Raw genomic sequence first — 23,831 nt, forward strand, 5'->3', positions numbered from 1 at the left:
TCTCGAGCCTCACCTGGTCCCGCACACCTCAGGACTCTCCAGGGCTCTTTCACAAGCTCTCTAATTAGAGGAAAGGTCAACGCTTGGCTGGATGGCTGCTGGATTTCCTGCGACATTTGAGTTACCAGCGGCAGCTGGAGAGAGAGTGGATATCTCCTTGCGAGTCAGGAGGCATTACTCAAAATGAGGACTCGGGGAAGTAGGGCGGGAATCTCCATCTGGGGCCACCGCAGTTCTGGCTCGCGAGTCCTGTCCTGGCACTGGTCATGGCTGGCGCTTGGACCCACGCGGCAGCTAGAGGGCGCCCTCACCACCCCGAGGACATCGGCCTCGTGAATGGGAGGAGCAGCTGGTGACTGTCCACCACATGCAGAGATAATAAAATTGTTTGTGCTGAAAGCATGTCTAACACGCTCCAACACACAATCTGACTCTGACACCACGAGCCCAGAATGTTGTGTGTGTGTGTGTGTGTGTGTGTGTGTGTGTGTGTGTGTGTGTGTGTGTGTGTGTGTGAGGGGAGGGGTGATTTATTTATATTATATCTTCGCAGAGACCTGTCACATAAACCCAGGCACCGATTGAGCCATTAAACTCAATTATTTGATCTTGGACTCAGAAAGTTTGTCAAAAAAACAAGAGTTGGTCTTCTGCTGCAGTGGCACGGTGTGATGTAAATATCAGCACAGTGGAAAGATAAGGGCACACTGGAGCCCAAAGACTTGGACTGTGGTTACTGTGGTTACTGTGGTTTCATTCAGTGAACTTCATTCACCTACAGGAACTATGAGTCATAAATGCATATTAACCAGAGGGTTGCAGAAATAGTCTTTCTCTCTCTCACACACACACACACACACACACACACACACACACACACACACACACACAAACATCATGTGCTCTGAGCAGCCAAACACACTGTATGCAGGATGTGAACATCACCAAAAACACCAGAAAAAAGGTGTCAGCATCTCTACACATATCTCCACCAACATCTCCACCCATGTCTCCACCCATATCTCACGCCACATCTCCATCCATATCTCCACCCATATCTCCAGCCACATCTCCATCCACATCTCCTTCCACATCTCCATCCACATCTCGACCCACATCTCCAACCTAGTAGCTTTGCAACGTACCCCATGGCAGTGGGAAACTGGCAGAACTCTTTCCCTATAGGTGACACTACGCTTGTATAATATCACTCAGCGACAAGGAGCTCCACCCACGTGACCCCAGGCCTCAACCACAGGAGACAAACTTAATGTCTCTGTCCAGTCCTGAGGCAAGGCAGGTCTCTTCTATGGATCTACACACACCGCCCAGCCCCACATCGCTGGATGACACATCGTCCTGTCGTCCTACACACACACCCGGTCCTTGGCATTAACATTTTAATGGCCTTGATAACCAGAGGCAGTGCATGAAGCGGCACACGGTGTGGGAGCGGAGCGTGGAGGACTCACAGGCTGCGACTTCAGGGCTGGTGCGTGCGGAGCAAGTTAACAACAAAAAAACAAAGGAAAAAATCTATTATGTAACATTTGACGTGTGCTGAATCAAGGCTGTAACCTTGGAAGAACACAACTCAGGGCTGTGGAACAAATACCAGCTCAGAAAGGGTTAATTGGTGACAAAAAAGGCCCCTCGAAACGCAATATAAATAAATAAATGAATAAACAAATGGCAAAGCTGTTTCATTTTTCACATGTCAAAAAAAAAAAAATTAATTTCCTGGCATGGAGCCAGACTGGTATTGGGTCAGAACTCCATCCGTCAGTGCCAGAGGTGCCTGGCTTGACATTAGTCGTAATTACCCACAGATCCTCTGGGCGATGGGCCCCAGAGGACCTGCTATTACAGAATTAGCCATGGGTCACGGGAGATTGGAGCTCGCAATAAAATCTAAATACAATAAACACAACAATGAAAAATTAATCCAGGAGGCGGCGTATAGCGGCAGCGGAGTTACAAACTGCAGAGCTTGTTTTGTGTGTGTGGATTCCTGGTGATAAAGAAAATTCAGCAAAACCGCCCAGCTACAAACAAAAACGCACATTACTGAAGAAATGCTACAATCCATCCTTACAGTTCACCCCTTTTCCTGGATAACTACACTCATACAGAAGTCAGAGCTGATAGTCTCTAAGCCTTCATATGGCTGAGGTTACTATCCAGCCAAATTATTGGCTGCTGCCCGTAAGTGTGTTTTGATGAACTGGACTGGCGATAAACCATCCACAGTTCACCTCTGATACAAGGAAAACATAAACCTTATTGCCCTGGAGGGTCTAAATGCTAGACATGAGGGTAACTGCGCAGGGTCTGAGAGCATGGGATCTTTCTTTTTTTGCACTCTCTCAGTGTGTCCCAGACTGCAGAACGCGATCAGCTGGGACTGGTGTGATATAGCAGTCCCATTAGTGTGGCTGAGTGTATGTACCTGTGTATACATGTACAGGCTGTTTAATGCTTAGCAAACCAGGTTGGGAGTGGGGAGGGGCTGTGGGGGCAGTTATATTGTAATTGATATTGTCATTACGCTGTCTCTTTTCTCCTAATGTGGCTAACTGTTGTGCTCTCTGTTTGGTGATAAAACATTTTACTGAAAAACTATGTTAGAGTGTTAGATGATGGTTGGCACTAAATTTTGCATGGTGGTAAATTCCCAGAGTCAGAGTGAGACACCTCTGCTTCTCACTGTGATCCGTCAAGAGGAAGAGCGCTTTGACATCTGCCTTCACATTTTTCAGTGAGTGCTCTCTTAGTGAAATATCTCTTACTAAAATATACCAATCCCACCAATCCAGAGATGAAGCACAATAGCACACTCGAGAGGCACGAGAACTTTGGCCTGTGTTAAGTGTGGCATGGTCAGTCAGGTTGGAGAAAATAGATGTGAAGTGTACATCCACTGTAGGGAGAGTTAGGGTACAGGGTGAAGGGTACATCTACTGTAGGGAGAGTTAGGGTACAGGGTGAAGGGTACATCCACTGTAGGGAGAGTTAGGGTACAGGGTGAAGGGTACATCCACTGTAGGGAGAGTTAGGGTACAGGGTGAAGGGTACATCTACTGTAGGGAGAGTTAGGGTACAGGGTGAAGGGTACATCTACTGTAGGGAGAGTTAGGGTACAGGGTGAAGGGTACATCCACTGTAGGGAGAGTTAGGGTACAGGGTGAAGGGTACATCTACTGTAGGGAGAGTTAGGGTACAGGGTGAAGGGTACATCCACTGTAGGGAGAGTTATGGTACAGGGTGAAGGGTACATCTACTGTAGGGAGAGTTATGGTACAGGGTGAAGGGTACATCTACTGTAGGGAGAGTTAGGGTACAGGGTGAAGGGTACATCCACTGTAGGGAGAGTTAGGGTACAGGGTGAAGGGTACATCCACTGTAGGGAGAGTTAGGGTACAGGGTGAAGGGTACATCTACTGTAGGGAGAGTTAGGGTACAGGGTGAAGGGTACATCTACTGTAGGGAGAGTTAGGGTACAGGGTGAAGTGTATATCCACTGTAGGGAGAGTTAGGGTACAGGGTGAAGGGTACATCTACTGTAGGGAGAGTTAGGGTACAGGGTGAAGGGTACATCTACTGTAGGGAGAGTTATGGTACAGGGTGAAGGGTACATCTACTGTAGGGAGAGTTAGGGTACAGGGTGAAGGGTACATCTACTGTAGGGAGAGTTAGGGTACAGGGTGAAGGGTACATCTACTGTAGGGAGAGTTAGGGTACAGGGTGAAGTGTACATCTACTGTAGGGAGAGTTAGGGTACAGGGTGAAGGGTACATCTACTGTAGGGAGAGTTAGGGTACAGGGTGAAGGGTACATCCACTGTAGGGAGAGTTAGGGTACAGGGTGAAGGGTACATCTACTGTAGGGAGAGTTAGGGTACAGGGTGAAGGGTACATCTACTGTAGGGAGAGTTAGGGTACAGGGTGAAGGGTACATCTACTGTAGGGAGAGTTAGGGTACAGGGTGAAGTGTACATCTACTGTAGGGAGAGTTAGGGTACAGGGTGAAGTGTATATCCACTGTAGGGAGAGTTAGGGTACAGGGTGAAGGGTACATCTACTGTAGGGAGAGTTATGGTACAGGGTGAAGGGTACATCTACTGTAGGGAGAGTTAGGGTACAGGGTGAAGGGTACATCCACTGTAGGGAGAGTTAGGGTACAGGGTGAAGGGTACATCTACTGTAGGGAGAGTTAGGGTACAGGGTGAAGGGTACATCTACTGTAGGGAGAGTTATGGTACAGGGTGAAGTGTACATCTACTGTAGGGAGAGTTAGGGTACAGGGTGAAGTGTATATCCACTGTAGGGAGAGTTAGGGTACAGGGTGAAGGGTACATCTACTGTAGGGAGAGTTAGGGTACAGGGTGAAGGGTACATCTACTGTAGGGAGAGTTATGGTACAGGGTGAAGGGTACATCTACTGTAGGGAGAGTTAGGGTACAGGGTGAAGGGTACATCCACTGTAGGGAGAGTTAGGGTACAGGGTGAAGGGTACATCTACTGTAGGGAGAGTTAGGGTACAGGGTGAAGGGTACATCTACTGTAGGGAGAGTTAGGGTACAGGGTGAAGGGTACATCTACTGTAGGGAGAGTTAGGGTACAGGGTGAAGTGTACATCTACTGTAGGGAGAGTTAGGGTACAGGGTGAAGTGTATATCCACTGTAGGGAGAGTTAGGGTACAGGGTGAAGGGTACATCTACTGTAGGGAGAGTTATGGTACAGGGTGAAGGGTACATCTACTGTAGGGAGAGTTAGGGTACAGGGTGAAGGGTACATCTACTGTAGGGAGAGTTAGGGTACAGGGTGAAGTGTACATCTACTGTAGGGAGAGTTAGGGTACAGGGTGAAGGGTACATCCACTGTAGGGAGAGTTAGGGTACAGGGTGAAGGGTACATCTACTGTAGGGAGAGTTAGGGTACAGGGTGAAGTGTATATCCACTGTAGGGAGAGTTAGGGTACAGGGTGAAGTGTACATCTACTGTAGGGAGAGTTAGGGTACAGGGTGAAGGGTACATCCACTGTAGGGAGAGTTAGGGTACAGGTTGCAGCCTTCTCATGCTCTTTTTCCCTGTCAGGGTTGCTTTATGAGATAACTAACTCCACACCACAAACATGACAGAAAGTCTGTCAGCCATTGCAAATGGAAAGACAGGCTGAAAACAAGAGCACAAATCCGAATGCCCATCTCCCTGGAGGCCAGCCCTTCACCGGAATTCCTTTAAGGAAATTGTGGAATTGTAAGCAGAGTGGAGAGATGGGATCTGCCACTCCTCTTTTACCCGACAGACCGCAGATGTGCCGTGACTGCTGCTGGAGAAATCTAAATGACAAGACAATCTACAGACAGAGAGAGTGAGAGAGAGATCAGAGAGTGAGAGAGAGAGAGATCAGAGAGAGAGAGAGAGACTGGAGAGCACTGATGCACTGCGTCTAACTACTTCTCATTCTCAGGAACGCCGGGTGAGGCCACTCCTCTCAGAGAGGGGGAAGCGTGGGTGAGATTAGACTTCCGAGACATCGATGCCTTAGTAGATTTTAATGAAAGCAGACAGTCTATAAATCATGGAGTAAGAGCACCCTGTCTAGTGTTACCTGTCTTCTTCCTGATTGCCTACGCTGGGGCATCTCACCAGAGTCACCCTCGGACACCCTGCTGAAGTTCTGCTGGCTTGTTGGTTTGGACCAGAACCGGTACAGTATGTTGGTCGATATTAACTTTCTCACAGTCCTTTTCTCACCAAACACACGTGTGTGTTCTCACAGAACTTTAAAAATGTCGGGGAGGAACTTCCACACTTTTCCTTAATGAGGAGCTGTGAGATTCATTTGAAATTCAGATGGTAAATTAATAATTGAAACCAGTAAAGATAAAGCTTCCAAAGGCCCCTGTCTGTTTAAACAGCGACTCTGTTTGCGCCCCATGGGGGAGAAATTCAGTTAAACGTCAGACTTTGGCTTACGAGAGGCTTCTCCTGTCCTCTCAGGCAGGTGTACGAGGTCAGATGCCCTCTCAGCCAGAGGGAAACATGTATCAGAGAGTGACGTTGTGTTATTCTGAGTGACCCAAGAATAGACCCCAGCAGTGTGGCGTCAGGAGAGAGGGGGTAAAGAAAAGTAGATAGACAAAATAATACAAACATATTTAAAAAAATCAAATAATATAAACCTATTTCATAAAATAAAATAAACATATTTCATGAAGTAAAATAATGTAAACCTATTTCATAAAACAAAACTAAACTAAACATATTTCATAAAAGAAACATATTTCATAAAATAATATAAACATATTTCATAAAATAAAACAATATAAACACATTTCTTAAACTCATGCGGTCCACGCACATGCAGGCACATTTTTTTATCAATGTTTTGCTGTGCTTTTTAAAAATATTTTTGCGGTAAAACAGAAATGATCATCCTAATCATATAGGCATTCGTTTGGCTGCAGGGGCTCACTGCTCTCTATGCGTCTACACGACTCTTCTGTTGAGATTCTGAAGGGTTCTGTAATATAATTCTTTTACCAAAATGACTGGATATCTGACCAATAAAATGAAAGACTTTCGCTACAGGGGAGGGCCTATAGCAGCCTGGCTCCTCCCAGCATTCTGAAGAAAGGGTTCTGACATTATTAGGGCGTGCTGCCGTAGCCAAATAACTTCACATGGCATGTACAGGAAAGGCCAACATTGGGGCGCACTTTACTGAAAAGGCTTTTTCAAGGCCACCCTTCACAATAATTCAGTAGAGCTCTGACAACTCTGTCTAGAAATGTCATCCAGAAAGGAGACGCGTGCGTAACTGCGTGATCCCTGTGAGGTGAACTGGGAGAGGTGGAGAGAACCACCGGCCTGAAGCATGCAGGCTGATTTTGCTTCAGCTGTGGTTGTGTTGCTGATCTGGATTTTAGAATCCAAATATAATTCCAACAACAGTCATGAGTAATTCTGGATTTTTTTGTGATGAAACTGCTCCTGCTCTGTGTGTGGCACACCACTGACAGACACCCACACCAAACATATTCTCTAAAAATGCTGGACATCGGCATGATTGTTAGTTAAAAATATACAATATATTTATTGTGATCTAAGGCCTTTAAAAGATTTACATAGAACACAGGGATAAGTGTTACCCTGCTGACTCAGTAATATGGACATCTCACTAACAGCAGTATTGAGTACTAGGATTACATTAACAGCATTTAACTGACACTTTTATCCAAAGGGACTTGAAATTCTGACTGAACACAACTTGAGTAATTGAGGGTTAAGGGTCCTCTTCAGGGGCCCACCACTGGCAACCCAGCACTAGTGGGACTTGAACTGGCAATCTTCTAATTACTAGTCCAGGCCCTTAACCAGTGAGACACCACCACACATGAATTAAGTAATAGGATTAAGTACCAGAACTCATACAAGACCCTCGAATAATCACCCTGAATGTTTCACACCCTCTGACCCTGACTCTCACACCCTCTCACCCTGACTCTTTTACACTCACTCACCCTGATTCGTTCACACCCTCTCACCCTGACTCTTTCACACTCACTCACCCTGACTCTTTCACACTCACCCTGTCTTTCACACCCTCTCACCCTGACTCGTTCACACTCACTCACCCTGACTCTTTCACACTCACCCTGACTTTCACACCCTCTCACCCTGACTTGTTCACACTCACTCACCCTGACTACTCCACTCTCTCACAGAAAACATTTTCACTCTGCCCCCCCCACACTCTTTCACTCTTTCTTTCTTCTTTGAAGAAGGAAGAAAAGAACACATGGAGGCTCATGGGAGAACGAACGGAGAGCGGTGGCATTCAGCACCAATACGTCACCACCACTTCAAGTATGATTTACCCCGAGCACCGTCATTACGAAACTCAGGGTCTCCGTGCTGCTACCCAGAACTAGCCCTACCTGTGCTGCGCAGTCTGTTCGACCCACAAACACTGAACTGATGACGTTTCTCATGAAAAGGCCAATACTCATCAGCAGGCCAACGTGAAACCGAGTAGGACGCACAGAGACTGGAACTGTGCAGGAAACGCAGAGAGATTGAAACTGGCTTTCTGTGTTCATGTGATTCTAAGAGATGATACAAAATGAGCAAAACACTCTAAAATAATCTAAACATTGTTCCTTTGGATAATAATCAATTAAGACAATTTGGCATTATGCAAATCAATCATGCATACCAGCAGTTATTAATTTCCAATCATTAGCATTTTTGTCCTAACTATCCCTTCAGGCTTGGGCTAATCAAATCTGTTCATCTATGTAAAGATGATCTTAATTACAGGTTATGAGTAAAATGAGATTAAAGTGGTTTTGAGCTGTAGTGAAAATTTAGCGTGCTGCTTTTCCATTAGGTACATCGGATAAAACCTCCGTGGATGGCAGTGAGATGGCAAGTGAATCCTGAGAGCTCCCAGCGCCTTCATCTCACTTTGTTTCTCCAAAACGCTCCGAACACCTGCTCTCACACTTCCGTGTCAATTCTCATCAGGTGCCTTCATTGCGTAACCCATTCTGATCCTTCCCTGCCTCCTTAATAAACCTGCACATAATCTATTGTGACAGAATAATAAAACATGCAAAAAAGATGCAATTAGGTTTCCGGGGTGCAGAGAAGGGTAATTCCATGCCCACAGAAGACCTCGTCGGTGCCGTGATGTCTCCACCCCTTTCAACTCGCTGCTGTGCTTCTCATAAATTATGGATGCTATAAACAGTAAGAGGACAGCACCATGCTCGAAATGGGCCAAGCGACATGTCATCCACGCACCAATCAGCAGGACACCCTCCACGCAGCCTAGATTCTCCGCTGCACAGAGGGCTAATAGAGGACCAGACTAGGAAACACACCAGGGAGGGATGAAGAGACACTTAAAATGTGTTTCTGTCTTTTTTTAGCTTTGAGGAGCTTGTGGGGCTGCCACGGCAGAGGCCCGAGGCTGGTCAGGTGACTTGGAGCAGTTTAATTACCCAGAAAGCGCTGACAGTTAGACAGCAGGCTCAAAATGGCTCAAAAAATGAGTTTTTTATATTTCAGGAAAGTGTGTCATTGGCTGCACAAACACCTACGAATAATTCAAAGAGCTTGTTATTTAAAATTCGGCTATGCCATGTCACTAGCAGGCAGTGTTGGCATCACATGAATGCTAGAATACCACATTAAAGAAGCAGCCCATTGGAGTTCTGCAACATTCACTGAGGGAACCACTTAAAAGGCAGCATCATCACATGGCGATTTGTATCATAATGTGAAAATCTTACTGAAAACTACTTGGACACAACCCTATCACTGTCTGTTCAGTAAAACACAGTTAGTGCAGCTAATATCTAAATAATGACATCAAAATATCAAATCACTGATACCAAGTCGTGACATTGTGTCAGGTTTATAAGGCTGTAATCTTGCTGGGAATTTCCACGGTAACAGCTCTCTACATTTATGCTGCTCAGGAGGAAGCAGGTTTGCGGTACCTCGAGAGTTGACACAGGCCACAGTGTGATTTCTGCTGCCGTGGCCACAGGTGCCGTCGCGGGACATACACACGCCCTCGGCCTGCACGCGCCATAGGAAACAGGCGGGGGCCTCGCAGGGCACAGACTCTAGAAGATGGCCACAGTTCTCTGTGTTTCCGGAACCTTCTCCCAGTACCTGCCGTCTGCGTTGCCTGTAACCTGAGGAGAGATATAGGAGGGGTTATAATTGTAAGACAGTGGTGACCAGAAAATCACCCTGATGAAAAACAGTGGGTGGAGATAACTGCAGGGAGGCAGAGAGGGAGGGGGTGTGTGGAGAAATGGTTGTGCTTTTCTTGAAATTAGACCCCTCATCCACTACTGTGTTGTGAGACCCCTCCTCTGTACTGTGGTCTCTAGTACTGTGTTGTGAGACCCCTTCTATAGTACTGTGGTGTGAGACCCCTCCTCTAGCACTGTGGTCTTTAGTACTGTGGTGTGAGACTCCTCCTCTAGTACTGTGGTGTGATACCCCTCCTCTTGTACTGTGGTCTCTAATACTGTGGTGTAATACCCCTCCTTTAGTACCGTGGTCTCTTATACTGTGGTGTGATACCCCTCCTTTAGTACTGTGGTCTCTAGTACTGTGGTGTGATACCCCTCCTCTAGTACTGTGGTCTCTAGTACTGTGGTGTGATACCCCTCCTCTAGTACTGTGGTCTCTAATACTGTGGTATGATACCCCTCCTTTAGTACTGTGGTCTCTAGTACTGTGGTGTGATACCCCTCCTCTAGTACTGTGGTCTCTAGTACTGTGGTGTGATACCCCTCCTCTTGTACTGTGGTCTCTAGTACTGTGGTGTGATACCCCTCCTCTAGTACTGTGGTCTCTAATACTGTGGTGTGATACCCCTCCTTTAGTACTGTGGTCTCTAGTACTGTGGTGTGATACCCCTCCTCTAGTACTGTGGTCTCTAGTACTGTGGTGTGATACCCCTCCTCTTGTACTGTGGTCTCTAATACTGTGGTGTGATACCCATCCTCTAGTACTGTGGTCTCTAGTACTGTGGTGTGAGACCCCTCCTTTAGTACTGTGGTCTCTAGTACTGTGGTGTGATACCCCTCCTCTAGTACTGTGGTCTCTAGTACTGTGGTGTGATACCCCTCCTCTAGTACTGTGGTCTCTAGTACTGTGGTGTGAGACCCCTCCTCTAGTACTGTGGTGTGATACCCCTCCTCTAGTACTGTGGTCTCCAGTACCGTGGTGTGAGACCCCTCCTCTAATACTGTGGTCTCTAGTACTGTGGTGTGAGACCCCTCCTCTAGTACTGTGGTGTGAGACCCCTCCTCTGGTACTGTGGTCTCTAGTACTGTGTTGTGATACCCCTCCTCTGGTACTGTGGTGTGAGACCCCTCCTCCACTACTATAGTAGTCTGATCTTCACACACATCCTCTTATCTTAGTGACTTTAGAACAACCCTCAAACCCAGTTGCAGACTGAGAAACAAACAGGGAAATTAAAACCCAGAGCAGAGAGTGCCTCTATTTTCTCACTTTGCTTCGCTTGGAACGTAGTAGCCCCAGTCCTCGCACGTCATTAAGTCCCGTGCAGGCCTTGCCCTGCTAGCCTGTGTGATCATATAACTCCTCAGTAATTCTCTACCACTCTGCACTCCTGTTTGGCATTAATATTTCATCATTTAGCTTATGCTAGACAATTTCCAAAAGCACCGCACTGTGTTATATAGTCAGGCCAATCACAACCCAAGACTGTTTGCATTATGTCGCCATTGTGCTGAATCGGTTATTTCTGAAATAACATGATTTTTTTGTTTGTTTGTTTTTTGTTTTTTTCCCAGCAGAACACATTTGCTCTGGGTGCATCTGCACAGGCAGAGTCAGGGTGGTTGAGTCAGAGTCAGGGTGTTTCAGGGGTTTGTCTTACCACCCCATTCCCTGCCTCAGTCAGTATGACTCACCCTGGCCGGGGTCCCTCCCTCCATTGGCCATAACAGGAAGCCCTGACTGAGCCCACAGACACGGGGATAATGGACACAACGAGGACAGCAGCAGAGATCTGAGCCTTTCAGATAACGGCGAGCATCTGCAGTGGCTCGGATAGCTGGAGACCCTCTAATACATCAACATCGTGCGGCTCAGGGCCTGGGTATTACCCACAATGCTTCTCTTCTTCTTACTCGCAGTCGCTTTTCCCCTTAATAAATTGGAGGGATTCAGAATGATGGAACAGCCTCCTCTGGCCTCTTGAGCACAAATACAGATATATATGAAGTATCCGGGCGTGGATGGCTATTTTTCCATTATCAAGCAGGCTCACAGGGATTGGGAGAACGCCGTGGTCTCTACAAATAAACGACCTGACTGGAAGCAAAGCTCATCCGTGCAGCCGACAGGGAGAAGACGTATCCTGCCACACGCTGGTGGAACTGGAGCTGGCTCAGATGCTGGAGCCGGAGCGCAACCAGCGACGGGCGCGCGCGTCTCAAGACCTCGCGTGGTAAACACCTGAAACGGGTGTGTTCAAACAGGGAAAACACAACCCACAGTTCACGTGGGTTAAAGTGTCATGTGGTTAGCACTGTGCTCCACGAGTGAAGAAAGCTCTGGATTACCTCTGGAATCTCCTCCCCCCTTCACCGCGCCCCTGCCAGCGTGTCAGGTCATCTCCGTAGTCTTTCACTTCTGCTTTCTCTCTGGTAGTATGTTACGAATTCGAAACTGCCTTTCTTTTGTCTAATTACTCCGAAGATGTGTCACGAGCTGTTCTGCTTCCGGCACGAACCCACATCCAAACATATAGCACACGCTACCCGGCAATCACAAACACTACTTTAAGAATCCTAACTCCACACAGTCTAATCACAGTGACATTTATCGTCCTCGGTCCCCTGCTGACGGAGGAGTCCCACAGCCTCAGAAACCAAAGCGTGTTGGAGTCTATTACGCCCAAGATGAGGTCTTGGGGAATGACTTCTTGACAGTTCTTGGCAGTAATTGGCAGTAATTGATATTCATCACAGAACACGTGTTGAATCCAAACAGAACGCCCCCCCAGCTGATCTGAGCATGCCCTGAGTGTAACACCGAACAACCAGGCGCGTGGTAAGACCCTCACACAAGGCTGCAGGGTTTACATCACTGAGCTATAAAACAAAATTAAAGTCTGGATACCTGCACAAAAAGAATGCAACCTAGACAAAAAAGAAAATCTCTGTTCAGTTTAACTGCAAATTAAATCATCATGTACATGCATGGGCAACATAAAATCGACAGATATTACCGAATATTTATAGCCCAAATATTTATAGGAGGCAATGTGTTTAACTTGGTCACCAGGAATTATTACTAATGATGGTAAGGTGTCATGCGTAAGACCAAATATAATCTGAGTGACTTTAATTATTATTTTTTATTTGAGCAAAGAATAAGGAGATTGTATTTAGTCTGACAGACTAAAGCTTGGCAACAGTCACAGTCCTGGAGCATGTGGCCGACCTTCTGCTGGTAAAGATCTGGCTCATCGTTCATCTTCATCACAGACAGAAGAACGACTATCATCTGAAAATACACCCTTTACCTCGCCAGCTACAGCAGTGGCACCATCATTAGTATATAACAGAAAAATAGAAGAAGAGCGCGAACAAACTTGCTGAGGCTGTTGGTTTATTTGCTGGCAGGAGATAAAATATCATCTCCCTTAAGTACCTTCTCCCAAACCCTATTAGTGTCTCTCCTTTCAGCCTATCGGCCCAAGATCTCTGCTTCATCAGCACTGTGGGAATATCACACAGTATTCCAGTAATACGCCGACCATAACACAGCCAACACAGTGGGAATATCACACAGTACTCCAGTAATACCCAGCCCATCACACACCTAACACATTGGGAATATGACACAGTACTCCAGTAATACCCAGACCATCACACACCCAAAACTGTGGGAATATCCAAGCCTCTAGTCATTTCTTTTACTAATTTAATTATGAATACAGCCTTAAACGGCTGGTGTTTAACGGGATGTTCTAAAATCAATCCAATTAAGGCTTCATTCAGTGACAGTGGTAATTAACTATTTTACATACTGCAGACTGTAAACTCTGATGTGGGTATGTTCGCTGTAATTTCTGTGCTTGAATGAAGAGGAAACAACTTTCATTCAGAAATTTAATTATTTTGAGAACTACAGAAAATTATAATACTCATGTCATGCAACATATCATTAAGTACACTATTAGGTGTCATTAATTAAGTTAATTTTTAACCTGTTGTTATTTAAGGAAATTTGTATCATGTCATTAAGTAAATACACCTTTAACGTGTATGTTATTTAAATAAATTAGCAACATGTTATTAATTAAGTACATTAGTAACATGTCATTAATAAATTCAAAGCAATTCCTTTACACCAAGTCTTTTTACATTTTAATAAAAGTTCATCACAAAACCGAGGAAGAACAGAATGAAAAATCCTTTTACAAGTACTGGAAAATGAACCGGATGATTGGAGGCTTTTGTGCGCTGGTGCGTTTACCTCTGCTGTATATTTCCGCGGACAAAGTGTCATGTGAGGAGATTTGTGGAGTCCGCATGTCACTGCAGGTCTTTGCGCTCCGGCAGAGTGTCACAGCCCTGCACGGCCTGCAGCCTACAGACCCCATCAGTGGCTGGGAGCTGCTCACTGGCAGGCGAGCGCCGCGTGCAGCATACAGCCAACGGTGGCAACCACCATCGCAAACAAAACATCCGTCATCCAGAGGTGAGAGCACTCCGCTCCCCCACCGCCACAGCCACAGATTACAGCCACTAATCATATGAGAACTGGAGCAGACAGAAAAGCCGGAACACTGCGTTCACACGGTTAGACACACGCACGCACGCACACACACACACACACACACACACACACACACACACACACACAAGCTTACTTTGACATGACTCTCCAACAGCTTCCATCCACTGTAAAATCCGGAGAAATGTTCCTCCAGGTATCAATCATATAAAAGACCACCACTGCTAGATATATTCATGGTAGTAGAACAATGCCTGTGGCAGGCACACTTCATGCCACTAGCCATGGCTTGGTCCTGCTAGGTCCTGCTCTCTCACACACAGGTTCCTGTGTTGGATTCATTCTCTTCTACACAAACACACATACACACACACACACACACACACACACACACACACACACACACACACACACTGCATTGCGCCAGAAATGTGAAGAACCCTACTGAAACTAAATGGGCCAGCCCTCACCCTTATGATGCTCACACCTCCTGTGTGCTGGCCCGGGCTGCTTGTTCACTCTGACACCCCTCAGAGAGGAGTGCAGAGGGGCTAAGCTTTGAAGACTACACAGCTCAGCAGGGCTCAAAAAGATAAAACAGGACTAAAATGAGACTGAGGAGAAGGACTGCATGTTGGATAAACAGTACCTTCACCATTCAGAACCCCTTGACACTGACGAAATTATGAGTGAAGCGTGCACAATTCCACAAAACTGGGAAGTAGATGAGAAATGCCATTGCAGAACCTCCCACTTGAAAGATCTCCAGCCTGAATGTTCCTGAGCTTCAGAACATGAAGATGAAACACAAGGCTCCAGGGACATGACAAAATTGGGAATCCTCCCGTACCACTCTGAGATGAGGATGGAAACCTGCATGACACCTGCTCTACTGAGTGTGTGAACCTGGCACGGTTTAAAGGAGATATTTCTGAACAGCACTTAATTGTGGATTTCTCGCTCATAAACATTGTTACGCTTGTGAATGTCAAACAGAATAAGAATGTGATGTGAAGAGGCTGGTTCTGTCTCCTACCTTTCCTCTCTTGGGACTCCATGCAGTTGTCGTGGAGACAGGGTCCCCAGGAGGACCAGGAGGAGAGGAGACAGGGCTGTGGACAAGGAAGAGAGCAGGAGCGCACTGCCAAGGGTATGACTCCATCACACAGGTGGGCACTTACAGGCCTGGACACTTCAGAGAGAGAGAGAGAGAGCGAGGGAGAGAGAGGAGAGGAGGGGAGAGGGAGGGAGGGAGGGAGAGAGACAGAGAGCATGAGAGTGAGGAAGAGAGAAGAGAGAGAGAGAGAGAAAAAGAGGGAGAAAGGGAAAACAGTAAGAGAGAGCGGACGAGAGGGAGAGAAGGAGAGAGGAAGAGGAGAAGAAATCAATACTGAATGCTGGGAAGTTGTCATCTTGAGAAAAACATCTGTCAGAAAAAGAACAAGTGTCCATGTTGAGTTTATAGGCCCCAATGTGTGTGTCAGAGAGGTGCAAAACCCAACTCAAACATGAACTAGAACAAGGCCAAATGACCAACGTCTGTCACAAACACTATCTAGCATACATCATTTAGAACATTATTCCTGTTACCAAACAGTTGGGGAATTGTTCAACATTCTTGTGTCATCATGAGGTTTGTCTTTCACACTTATCGTATCCTCACCGTTTCTGTGTTTTACAGAAACTCACAACTGAAGTGGAACAGCTCGAGCAAACGCACATCCGTATCACACATCCGAGTCTCAGCTCAGACTCTCCACACCTCCACACAGTGAGGTGTTACATGTCTCATCTCTGACTCCCCACACCTCCACACATTGAGGAGTCACATGTCCGAGTTCCAGGTCTGACTCCCCACACAGTGACGTGTCAGAGATCCGATCCTAGCTCTGACTCCCCACACCCCCACACAGTGAGGTGTCACACGTTCGAGTTTCAGTTCTGACTCCCCACACCCCCACACAGTGAGGTGTCACATGTCCGAGTCCCAGCTCTGACTCCCCACTCAGTGAGGTGTCACACATCCAAGGCCCAGCTCTGACTCCCCACACAGTGAGGTGTCACATGTGTGAGTCCCAGCTCTGACTCCCCACACGCCCACACAGTGAGGTGTCACACGTCCGAGTCCCAGCTCTGACTTCCCACTCGCACTCACTGAGGTGTCACACATCCGAGTCTCAGCTCTGACTCCCCACACCCCCACACAGTGAGGTGTCACACGTCCAAGTCCCAGCTCTGACTCCCCACTCAGTGAGGTGTCACACATCCGAGTCCCAGCTCTGACTCCCCACACCTCCACACAGTGAGGTGTCACACGGCCGAGTCCCAGCTCTGACTCCCCACTCAATGAGGTGTCACACATCCGAGTCCCAGCTCTGACTCCCCACACCCCCACACAGTGAGGTGTCATATGTCTGAGTCTCAGCTCTGACTCCCCACACCCCCACACAGTGAGGTGTCACACATCCGAGTCCCAGCTCTGACTTCCCACCCGCACTCAGTGAGGTGTCAAACATCCGAGTCCCAGCTCTGACTCCCCACACCCCTACACAGTGAGGTGTCACATGTGTGAGTCCCAGCTCTGACTCCCCACACCCCCACACAGTGAGGTGTCACACATCCGAGTCCCAGCTCTGACTTCCCACCCGCACTCAGTGAGGTGTCAAACATCCGAGTCCCAGCTCTGACTCCCCACACCCCTACACAGTGAGGTGTCACATGTGTGAGTCCCAGCTCTGACTCCCCACACCCCCACACAGTGAGGTTTCACATGTGTGAGTCCCAGCTCTGACTCCCCACACCCTCATACAGTGAGGTGTCACATGTCCATGTCGTAGCTCTAACTCCCCACACCCCCACACAGTGAGGTGTCACTCCAAGCCCCTCATCTTTCACCAGCACGTTTTACAACATCTTGGGCTGCTCTGTTTCACACCATATAAGCTGTTAGGTGATTTAACAGGCTAACCAGAAGGCATTAATGATAATAGAGGTTAATAACCCTGAAATGCATCTGATGCATATGAAGGTCGTTCACGCAGCAGTCCGGCACTAATCTGCACATTTCAAGGGTGGGCATAAATTTAAGGTCTAATTTAAGATCGGTGTAATTCTGTATTGTTGTTTATCCGACTAGCGGTACTTGCTCTGTTTCGTTCCCAAATGCCTCTTTGATAGGCTGCTGTAGCCTGCAGCTGTGATCTCTGTGCTGCTGGACTCCATGCTGTGATCTCTGTGCTGCTGGACTCCATGCTGTGATACTGATCTGTTGGACTCCATGCTGTGATCTCTGTGCTGCTGGACTCCATGCTGTGATACTGATCTGTTGGACTCCATGCTGTGATACTGTTCTGTTGGACTCTATGCTGAAATCTCTGTACTGCTGGACTCCATGCTGTGATACTGTTCTGCTGGACTACATGCTTTGATACTGTTCTCCTGGACTCCATGCTGAGATACTGTTCTGCTGGACTCCATGCTGAGATCACTGTACTGGTGGACCCTATGCTGTGATACTCTTCTGTTGGACTCCATGGTGAGATCGCTGTTCTGCTGCACTCCAAGTGGACTAGCCCTCAGGTGACCTCATGTGATAGCAGAGTGGCACAGCGGAAGCATGCTTAGCCCATAACCCTGAGCTAGATGGATTGAAACCATCCTCTGCTAAAATGGCTTTGTTCACAAATGTCCTCGTATTGGTCTATATCATTTTAGGGCAGTGGTAGCTCAGTGGTTAAGGTAGTAGACAGAAGGTTGCTTTAAGCCCTGCCACTGTTGGGCCCCTGAGCAAAGCCCTTAACCCTCAATTGCTCAAGTTGTACTTATAATTGTAAGTTGCTTTGGATAAAAGCTTCAGCTAAATGCTATAATTGTACAAGTTAAAAATCATGTCCCAGCACAGTGAGCTCATTTCTGTGAGATGTCTTTTTGACTGCAACCTGATTTCAAGCACATGGGGGCTCCAGCAGCAGGATATATGGACACACACACACAAAATCCAACCATCCAAACTGATCTTTAAAAAGGTGCTGGGGGTTCCTGAGTGGTGCAACAGTAAAGCCTTTGGCCCTATCATCAGGAGACTGTTTGATACCTGATGAGGTGAGCCTGAGATGCAAACTGGTCATGCTGTCAGGGAGGGAGGGTGTCACACACTCCTCTCTGTCAACAACAGTGAGGCTGGCCAATTTAGATTTGAACTGGGCTTGAAGTGGCAACCCTCTGATTACTGGTCAAGTACCTTAACCACTGGGCAACAGTTACCCCAATAGCCATGGGCATCTGAGTTTATGCATCAGAAAGTGGTGGATAGTGCTATCCTCTCAGTGTGCTACGTCGCCCCATGGAGGATAGTGCTATCCTCTCAATGTGTTACTTCACCCACTGATATTGCTGCAAGTACCTTGGAGGAAGCATGTGACAGCTCACGCCATCCCTGGTTGGCTGCTGTCATGTGACAGGGAACACTTACCTGATGGGAAGGAACTGGATATGGCTAAATTATGGAGAAAAATTCACATGGGGTTAAGTAGTGACATGGTGATGTCTAACTCCATCTGTCTTCAAGACTTAGGTGCTGTAACTAAATACGTAAAATAATAAACATTTTCTGCAAATAACCATCCCAGGAAATAAGTGTGGGGAGGTGGAGGGACTACATCACTACACATGCCAGACGGAGCTGTGCCTGTCGAGGTCAGACTGGCAGTGAGCAGCAGATGTGATGCCTATCTTCTGCCCTGACAGAGGTCAACAGCTCCTTCTGGAGAATAGCCAAGCTACAGTTCAGGCCCAGGCCAACATCAACACACCTGTTTCAGGTAGTTAAAGTCTTCTGAATCATTAGTTGCCTCAGGTGTTGTGGAACAGGGCTGAGGGTGATATGTGCTATAGTGTTGGTGTTGAGCTGTGTTATGTTGTTGATGTTGATGGTGATCTGTGCTATGGTGTTGGTGTTGATGGTGATCTGTGCTATAGTGTTGGTGTTGATGGTGACCTGTGCTATAGTCTCGGTGTTGATGGTGATCTGTGTTATGGTGTTGGTGTTGATGGTGATCTGAGCTATAGTGTTGGCGTTCATGGTGATCTGTGCTACACTGTTGGTGTTGATGGTGATCTGTGCTATAATGTTGGTGTTGATGGTGATCTGTGGTATAGTGTTGGTGTTGATGGTGATCTGTGTTACGGTGTTGGTGCTGATGGTGATCTGTGCTATGGTGTTGGTGTTGATGGTGATCTGTGCTATGGTGTTGGTGTTGATCTGTGCTATAGTGTTGGTATTGATGATTTGTGCTATGGTGTTGATGATCTGTGCTATAGTGTTGATGTTGATGATTTGTGCTATGGTGTTGATGATCTGTGCTATAGTGTTGATGTTGATGATTTGTGCTATGGTGTTGGTGTTGATGATGATCTGTGCTATAGTGTTGATGTTGATGGTGATCTGTATTACAGTGTTGGTGCTGATGGTGATCTAGATTCCTACCAGCTCTACTGTGGTGGGATGCAGCACTGGCCAAAACCTGGACACAGTACGTGTCCCTGGTCTGAATCCCGCCCCCACACAGGCCGCTGGTGTTCCGGAGCCTTCGGTCCTGCTGGCTGAGGAGAGGAGCCACGTGGCACTCGCCCCAGTCAGTGCTCCTCCACACATACCTGCAGCACAGGGCACACACCTGCTGAGGCTATACACACACACACATGCACACACAAATGCACAGACACATGCACATGTACACACACACACACACACACACACACACACCCCGGACACACAGAACCACACACACACACACCTGCACGGAAAGGGAGAGGGGTGAGTAAAAGAAACAGCTGTTAGATTTTTTGTTCACCAGTTTAAAAATAACTGCAATGTTATGATGCAGAAAGAAACAAAGAAGAAAAGTCTAAAGTAATCGATCAAAGATGCAGTCACATTAATCACATTCATTTAGTCAACTGCATGGATGCATTTCTAGCCCAGTTTGTAAGGAGGACACTGGAATCCCACATGTGCAAAAGCATCCATTACTGACCACATCTTTTACAACATTTCAGACCTTCTATCCTCATCCCTTATACACAGACTGTTCTAAGGGGAATTATTCATGCTATCATACACAGCAAAAAACATATATACCTGGGACATTTTGGAAGCAAATCCCCAATAATGTTGCAAGCCTCTTTCTCTTCTCTGGCTGGACATTTGTTTCCCCCACCAATGGCAGGCTGCGTTATTGTTCGAGTCCTCATGCGGTAACCCGGTGACAAATCAGACGCCTGGCAGGTCTTTGAGCACGGACTCCAAGCAGACCAATCAGAGGTCTGGCAGTGCTTCGGGATCACGCAGGACTGGAAGGTTCTGGGACCGTCATCTTGTGTGCAAAGACTGAAGATGAGAAAATGATTGGGCTGTAAATGCAAAGAGTATGGAGCCTCACAAAAGCACACGTCAGGAGCTGAGAGGATGTCTCTGCTGTTTGGCATTGGAAATGGAGATGACAGGATATTTGATGTACAGTATATGGACAGCAGGCTTGCTGGCTTAAAAACACACTATGATAATGGAAACCGCTATGTGTTTACAAATTCAGAACAAGCACGACTTAAATGGCAAAGGAGACTTGGTCATCAGTTAGAGTCTGTCCCCAGAATACAGAGAATCCACGTGTAAAAACACCCGAAACCTTTAATATCTAGCAGTGATGAGTAAATAAATACGATGTTTGTGTTTTATATTACATTTTTTAACTATATAATAGAACTATGCAGTTAGCAAAGCGTCTGAACTACATTTGCACTGTGACACTAACAGTGCAGAGTCTAAGAGCAGTGTCATGTAGAACTGGACTATTTAGAATTTAGAATTTTCTCTTAAAACCATTTTTATAAAATCTAGGACACTTTGCTGCAGTCAAGGACCCAGAAAGCCCATGGACAACAAACACAAAATACGGCACAACACATATACGTCTGTCCAGAACATTCCTACAGTGGAATTCCGCATGCATATCCTAACACATATGGTCATTTCTGCTTCATTTGATTTGGTGATTGGACTATAAGCGGACAGCACAGGTTCAGGTCGGGTGGGAAGATACATATTCAAACCACTGCTTTTCATTCAGCTTGCACTTATGACTCATAAATGAATCTATAATAGGATGTGAATGATCCATTTCCTCATGGATTATTTTAATGTTCCCAGTACTCTTCGGGTTCTGCCGACACCCTGTCAAAAGTCTTTCTGCACGGAACGCATTTCCAGTTTGCTGATACGCTCCAAATTTCACTAGTTTTGATGGAAAATGCCAACCTTGTATCAACATGAAACAAACAGTGAGGATGAAATTTGCTCAGGGGAGCAGAGAGCAAAAAAGCAAAGCCCTCTGGGATTTCATGTTTGATTGTACAAACTGATTCTGTCTGTTGGTCCGAGCTAATTGGCAAGCTAAAGATGGAAGCTAAATCCCAGGAAGAACCTTTGATTTATGAAGCTGAATAATCGTTTATTATTCTGCATACAGAAAAACGATGAATTCTGTCTGTGATCAGAAGTTCAAATCTCCTGTAACAAAAGCTGTTTGCAACACAGACTTGACCAGAGCTGCACGTGCTGTACATGTCATGATACATGTTGACTATGTCATCTGTGTGTATATGCCCATGTGTATCTCACAGCACACACTGATGCTCCATACCCTAGCCCTTCATATGTCAGCTAAGGGTCAGGCGTATGGCTAGGATACCTGACTACTACTGCACACAGGAAACAAAGCGGAAAAGCATGAAAGGATGTGAGCACTGGACACTGTAGATGAACTGACAGCTGATGGAGAAACCATCTGAGAACTGATGTTCACTCTTCTCCATCTGCATTTGTCCTTAATTAGCAAAAGAATCTGACAGTGAGAGACGGAAAGAGGCAGATCTAAACAAGAGCCACGTCTAGGTGATGTGTACACCGGCACAAAAACACAGGACAGTGGAGAGCTTACTTTGAAAGCCATGTTCCACATTTAGAGATTGAACTCGGTCAAAACCGACAAGCCAACCAAACAGTATGAAGCATTTTAAATCTCAAGCAGGTGCAAGTTATTTCATGCCCAATGATAATGTCACAGTTCATGAAGCCAGATCCAGTAAAAGCAGTCTCAGTGTGTCCAAACCACACAGGTGTAGCATCCAGACCAGCCTACAGTGGTACAGAGCCGGGCAGCAATTGTTATGCCGTCCTGCCTCCCGCTAACTGCTTGGGGGAAACGTTCTGGCCCACAGCTCCGCCTGTCTCTCTAAGCGCCTCGCACCACGCACTGGTGTCATGAAGGTTAATGCGGGACCATCCTGTTTAGAGGCGGCGGGAAAAAAATCCCAATGCTCTGAGCTTCCATTTCAGCGGGGTCACCGCCCTTCTGTCCTTTAGCACAGTCGGGGTTTAAGCCTTTAAAAGGGGGACACGGAGCTGCCTGCGTTGTAGTCTCTCCAACCGTGAAAACGCCTGACTAGCGCAAGTATGAGATCAGCAGGGGAGGGCGTCTTGGCAGGAAAAGGAAGAGGGTAGAGGGAAGGAGTTTGGCGAGGGGACAGCATTTTGGAGGCTGCTTACCTCAGGATGGCGTTCTTCCCATCACTGGACATGCAGCGGACCTGCCGTGTCCGGTAGCCGATCTCCACCTCCCACACCTTGGAGGGGGGTAGGTGTGGGTGGTGTGAGTGGTGGAGGTGGAGCTGGAGATGGTGCTGGGCGCTCTGGTCATGTCTCTTTACTGTGTTCCTCTTTGTGTCTCCAACGCCAAAGTCCAGTGTGGTCCTCCCACCCAGCCACAGGAGGTCCTTGTGCTGGGGACGCCTGCACTCGCTCCATGGCGCCACCTTCAGGCTGTAGCCGTGCTCGCCCTCGCCCGATGGGCACGGCGGCAGCTGCCTGCACGACTGCGTCTGGGTCAGGCCCGGGCAGTCGGCACCGCCGTACATGGGCGCGGCCAGCACGTGTCGTGTGCGGTGCTGGCGGCCAGCCCCGCAGGTCCGGCTGCAGGCGGACCAAGGCGAGAAGACGGAGACGACACAGTCCAGGGGGCAGGGGATCAGGCAGGCTTGCTCCAGGGCTGGACGCAGTGAGAAGAACTCGCAGATGCGCTCCGTAACGCTCGTGCCATTGGCTGCGCGCACGCAGCGAGCCCGCCGCCTCTGGAGGCCGTGCTGGGCGGTGACGCACTCTGTGGCTCGTTGCTGCCCCTCGCTGGTGGGCGGGACGGCTAGCACGCACGCCCCCCACTCTGACACCTCCCACTCGAACAGGTCCTGGTGCCACTCGCACACTTTGAAGCAGGGTCTCTGACTCTCGGGCTTGTCCGTGTGCCGACAGTTGGAGTGGTGAGTGGTCCAGCCCTCTGCGTGAACGCACCGTACTGTCCGGCTCTGAGCTCCTCCAGACCCACATTCCTCTCCCACACACCTGCCCCACTGACCTGTACACACACAGACACAAGACAGACAGAAATAATGACAGAGCTTTTTTT

The 23,831-nt window shown here is 47.4% G+C and overlaps 1 protein-coding gene across 7 annotated transcripts in view; it reads right to left on the reverse strand.

The window, feature by feature from the left end:
* Positions 1 to 23,831, reverse strand: part of thsd7ba (thrombospondin, type I, domain containing 7Ba) — a 154,022-nt gene that overhangs the window by 65,481 nt on the left and 64,710 nt on the right. For all 7 annotated transcript variants that reach the window (XM_081713346.1, XM_081713349.1, XM_081713344.1 and 4 more), the window contains 5 exons: positions 22,919 to 23,780; positions 20,453 to 20,701; positions 19,799 to 19,968; positions 15,350 to 15,505; positions 9,516 to 9,716 (listed from right to left, as the gene is read on the reverse strand). In XM_081713346.1, the coding sequence (XP_081569472.1) occupies positions 9,516 to 9,716; positions 15,350 to 15,505; positions 19,799 to 19,968; positions 20,453 to 20,701; positions 22,919 to 23,780 (1,638 nt within the window). The remainder of the gene's footprint in view (positions 1 to 9,515; positions 9,717 to 15,349; positions 15,506 to 19,798; positions 19,969 to 20,452; positions 20,702 to 22,918; positions 23,781 to 23,831) is intronic.

Source organism: Electrophorus electricus, chromosome 4, assembly GCF_041902795.1.
Source record: "Electrophorus electricus isolate QZ-2024a chromosome 4, ASM4190279v1, whole genome shotgun sequence".
Lineage (NCBI taxonomy): Eukaryota > Metazoa > Chordata > Actinopteri > Gymnotiformes > Gymnotidae > Electrophorus > Electrophorus electricus.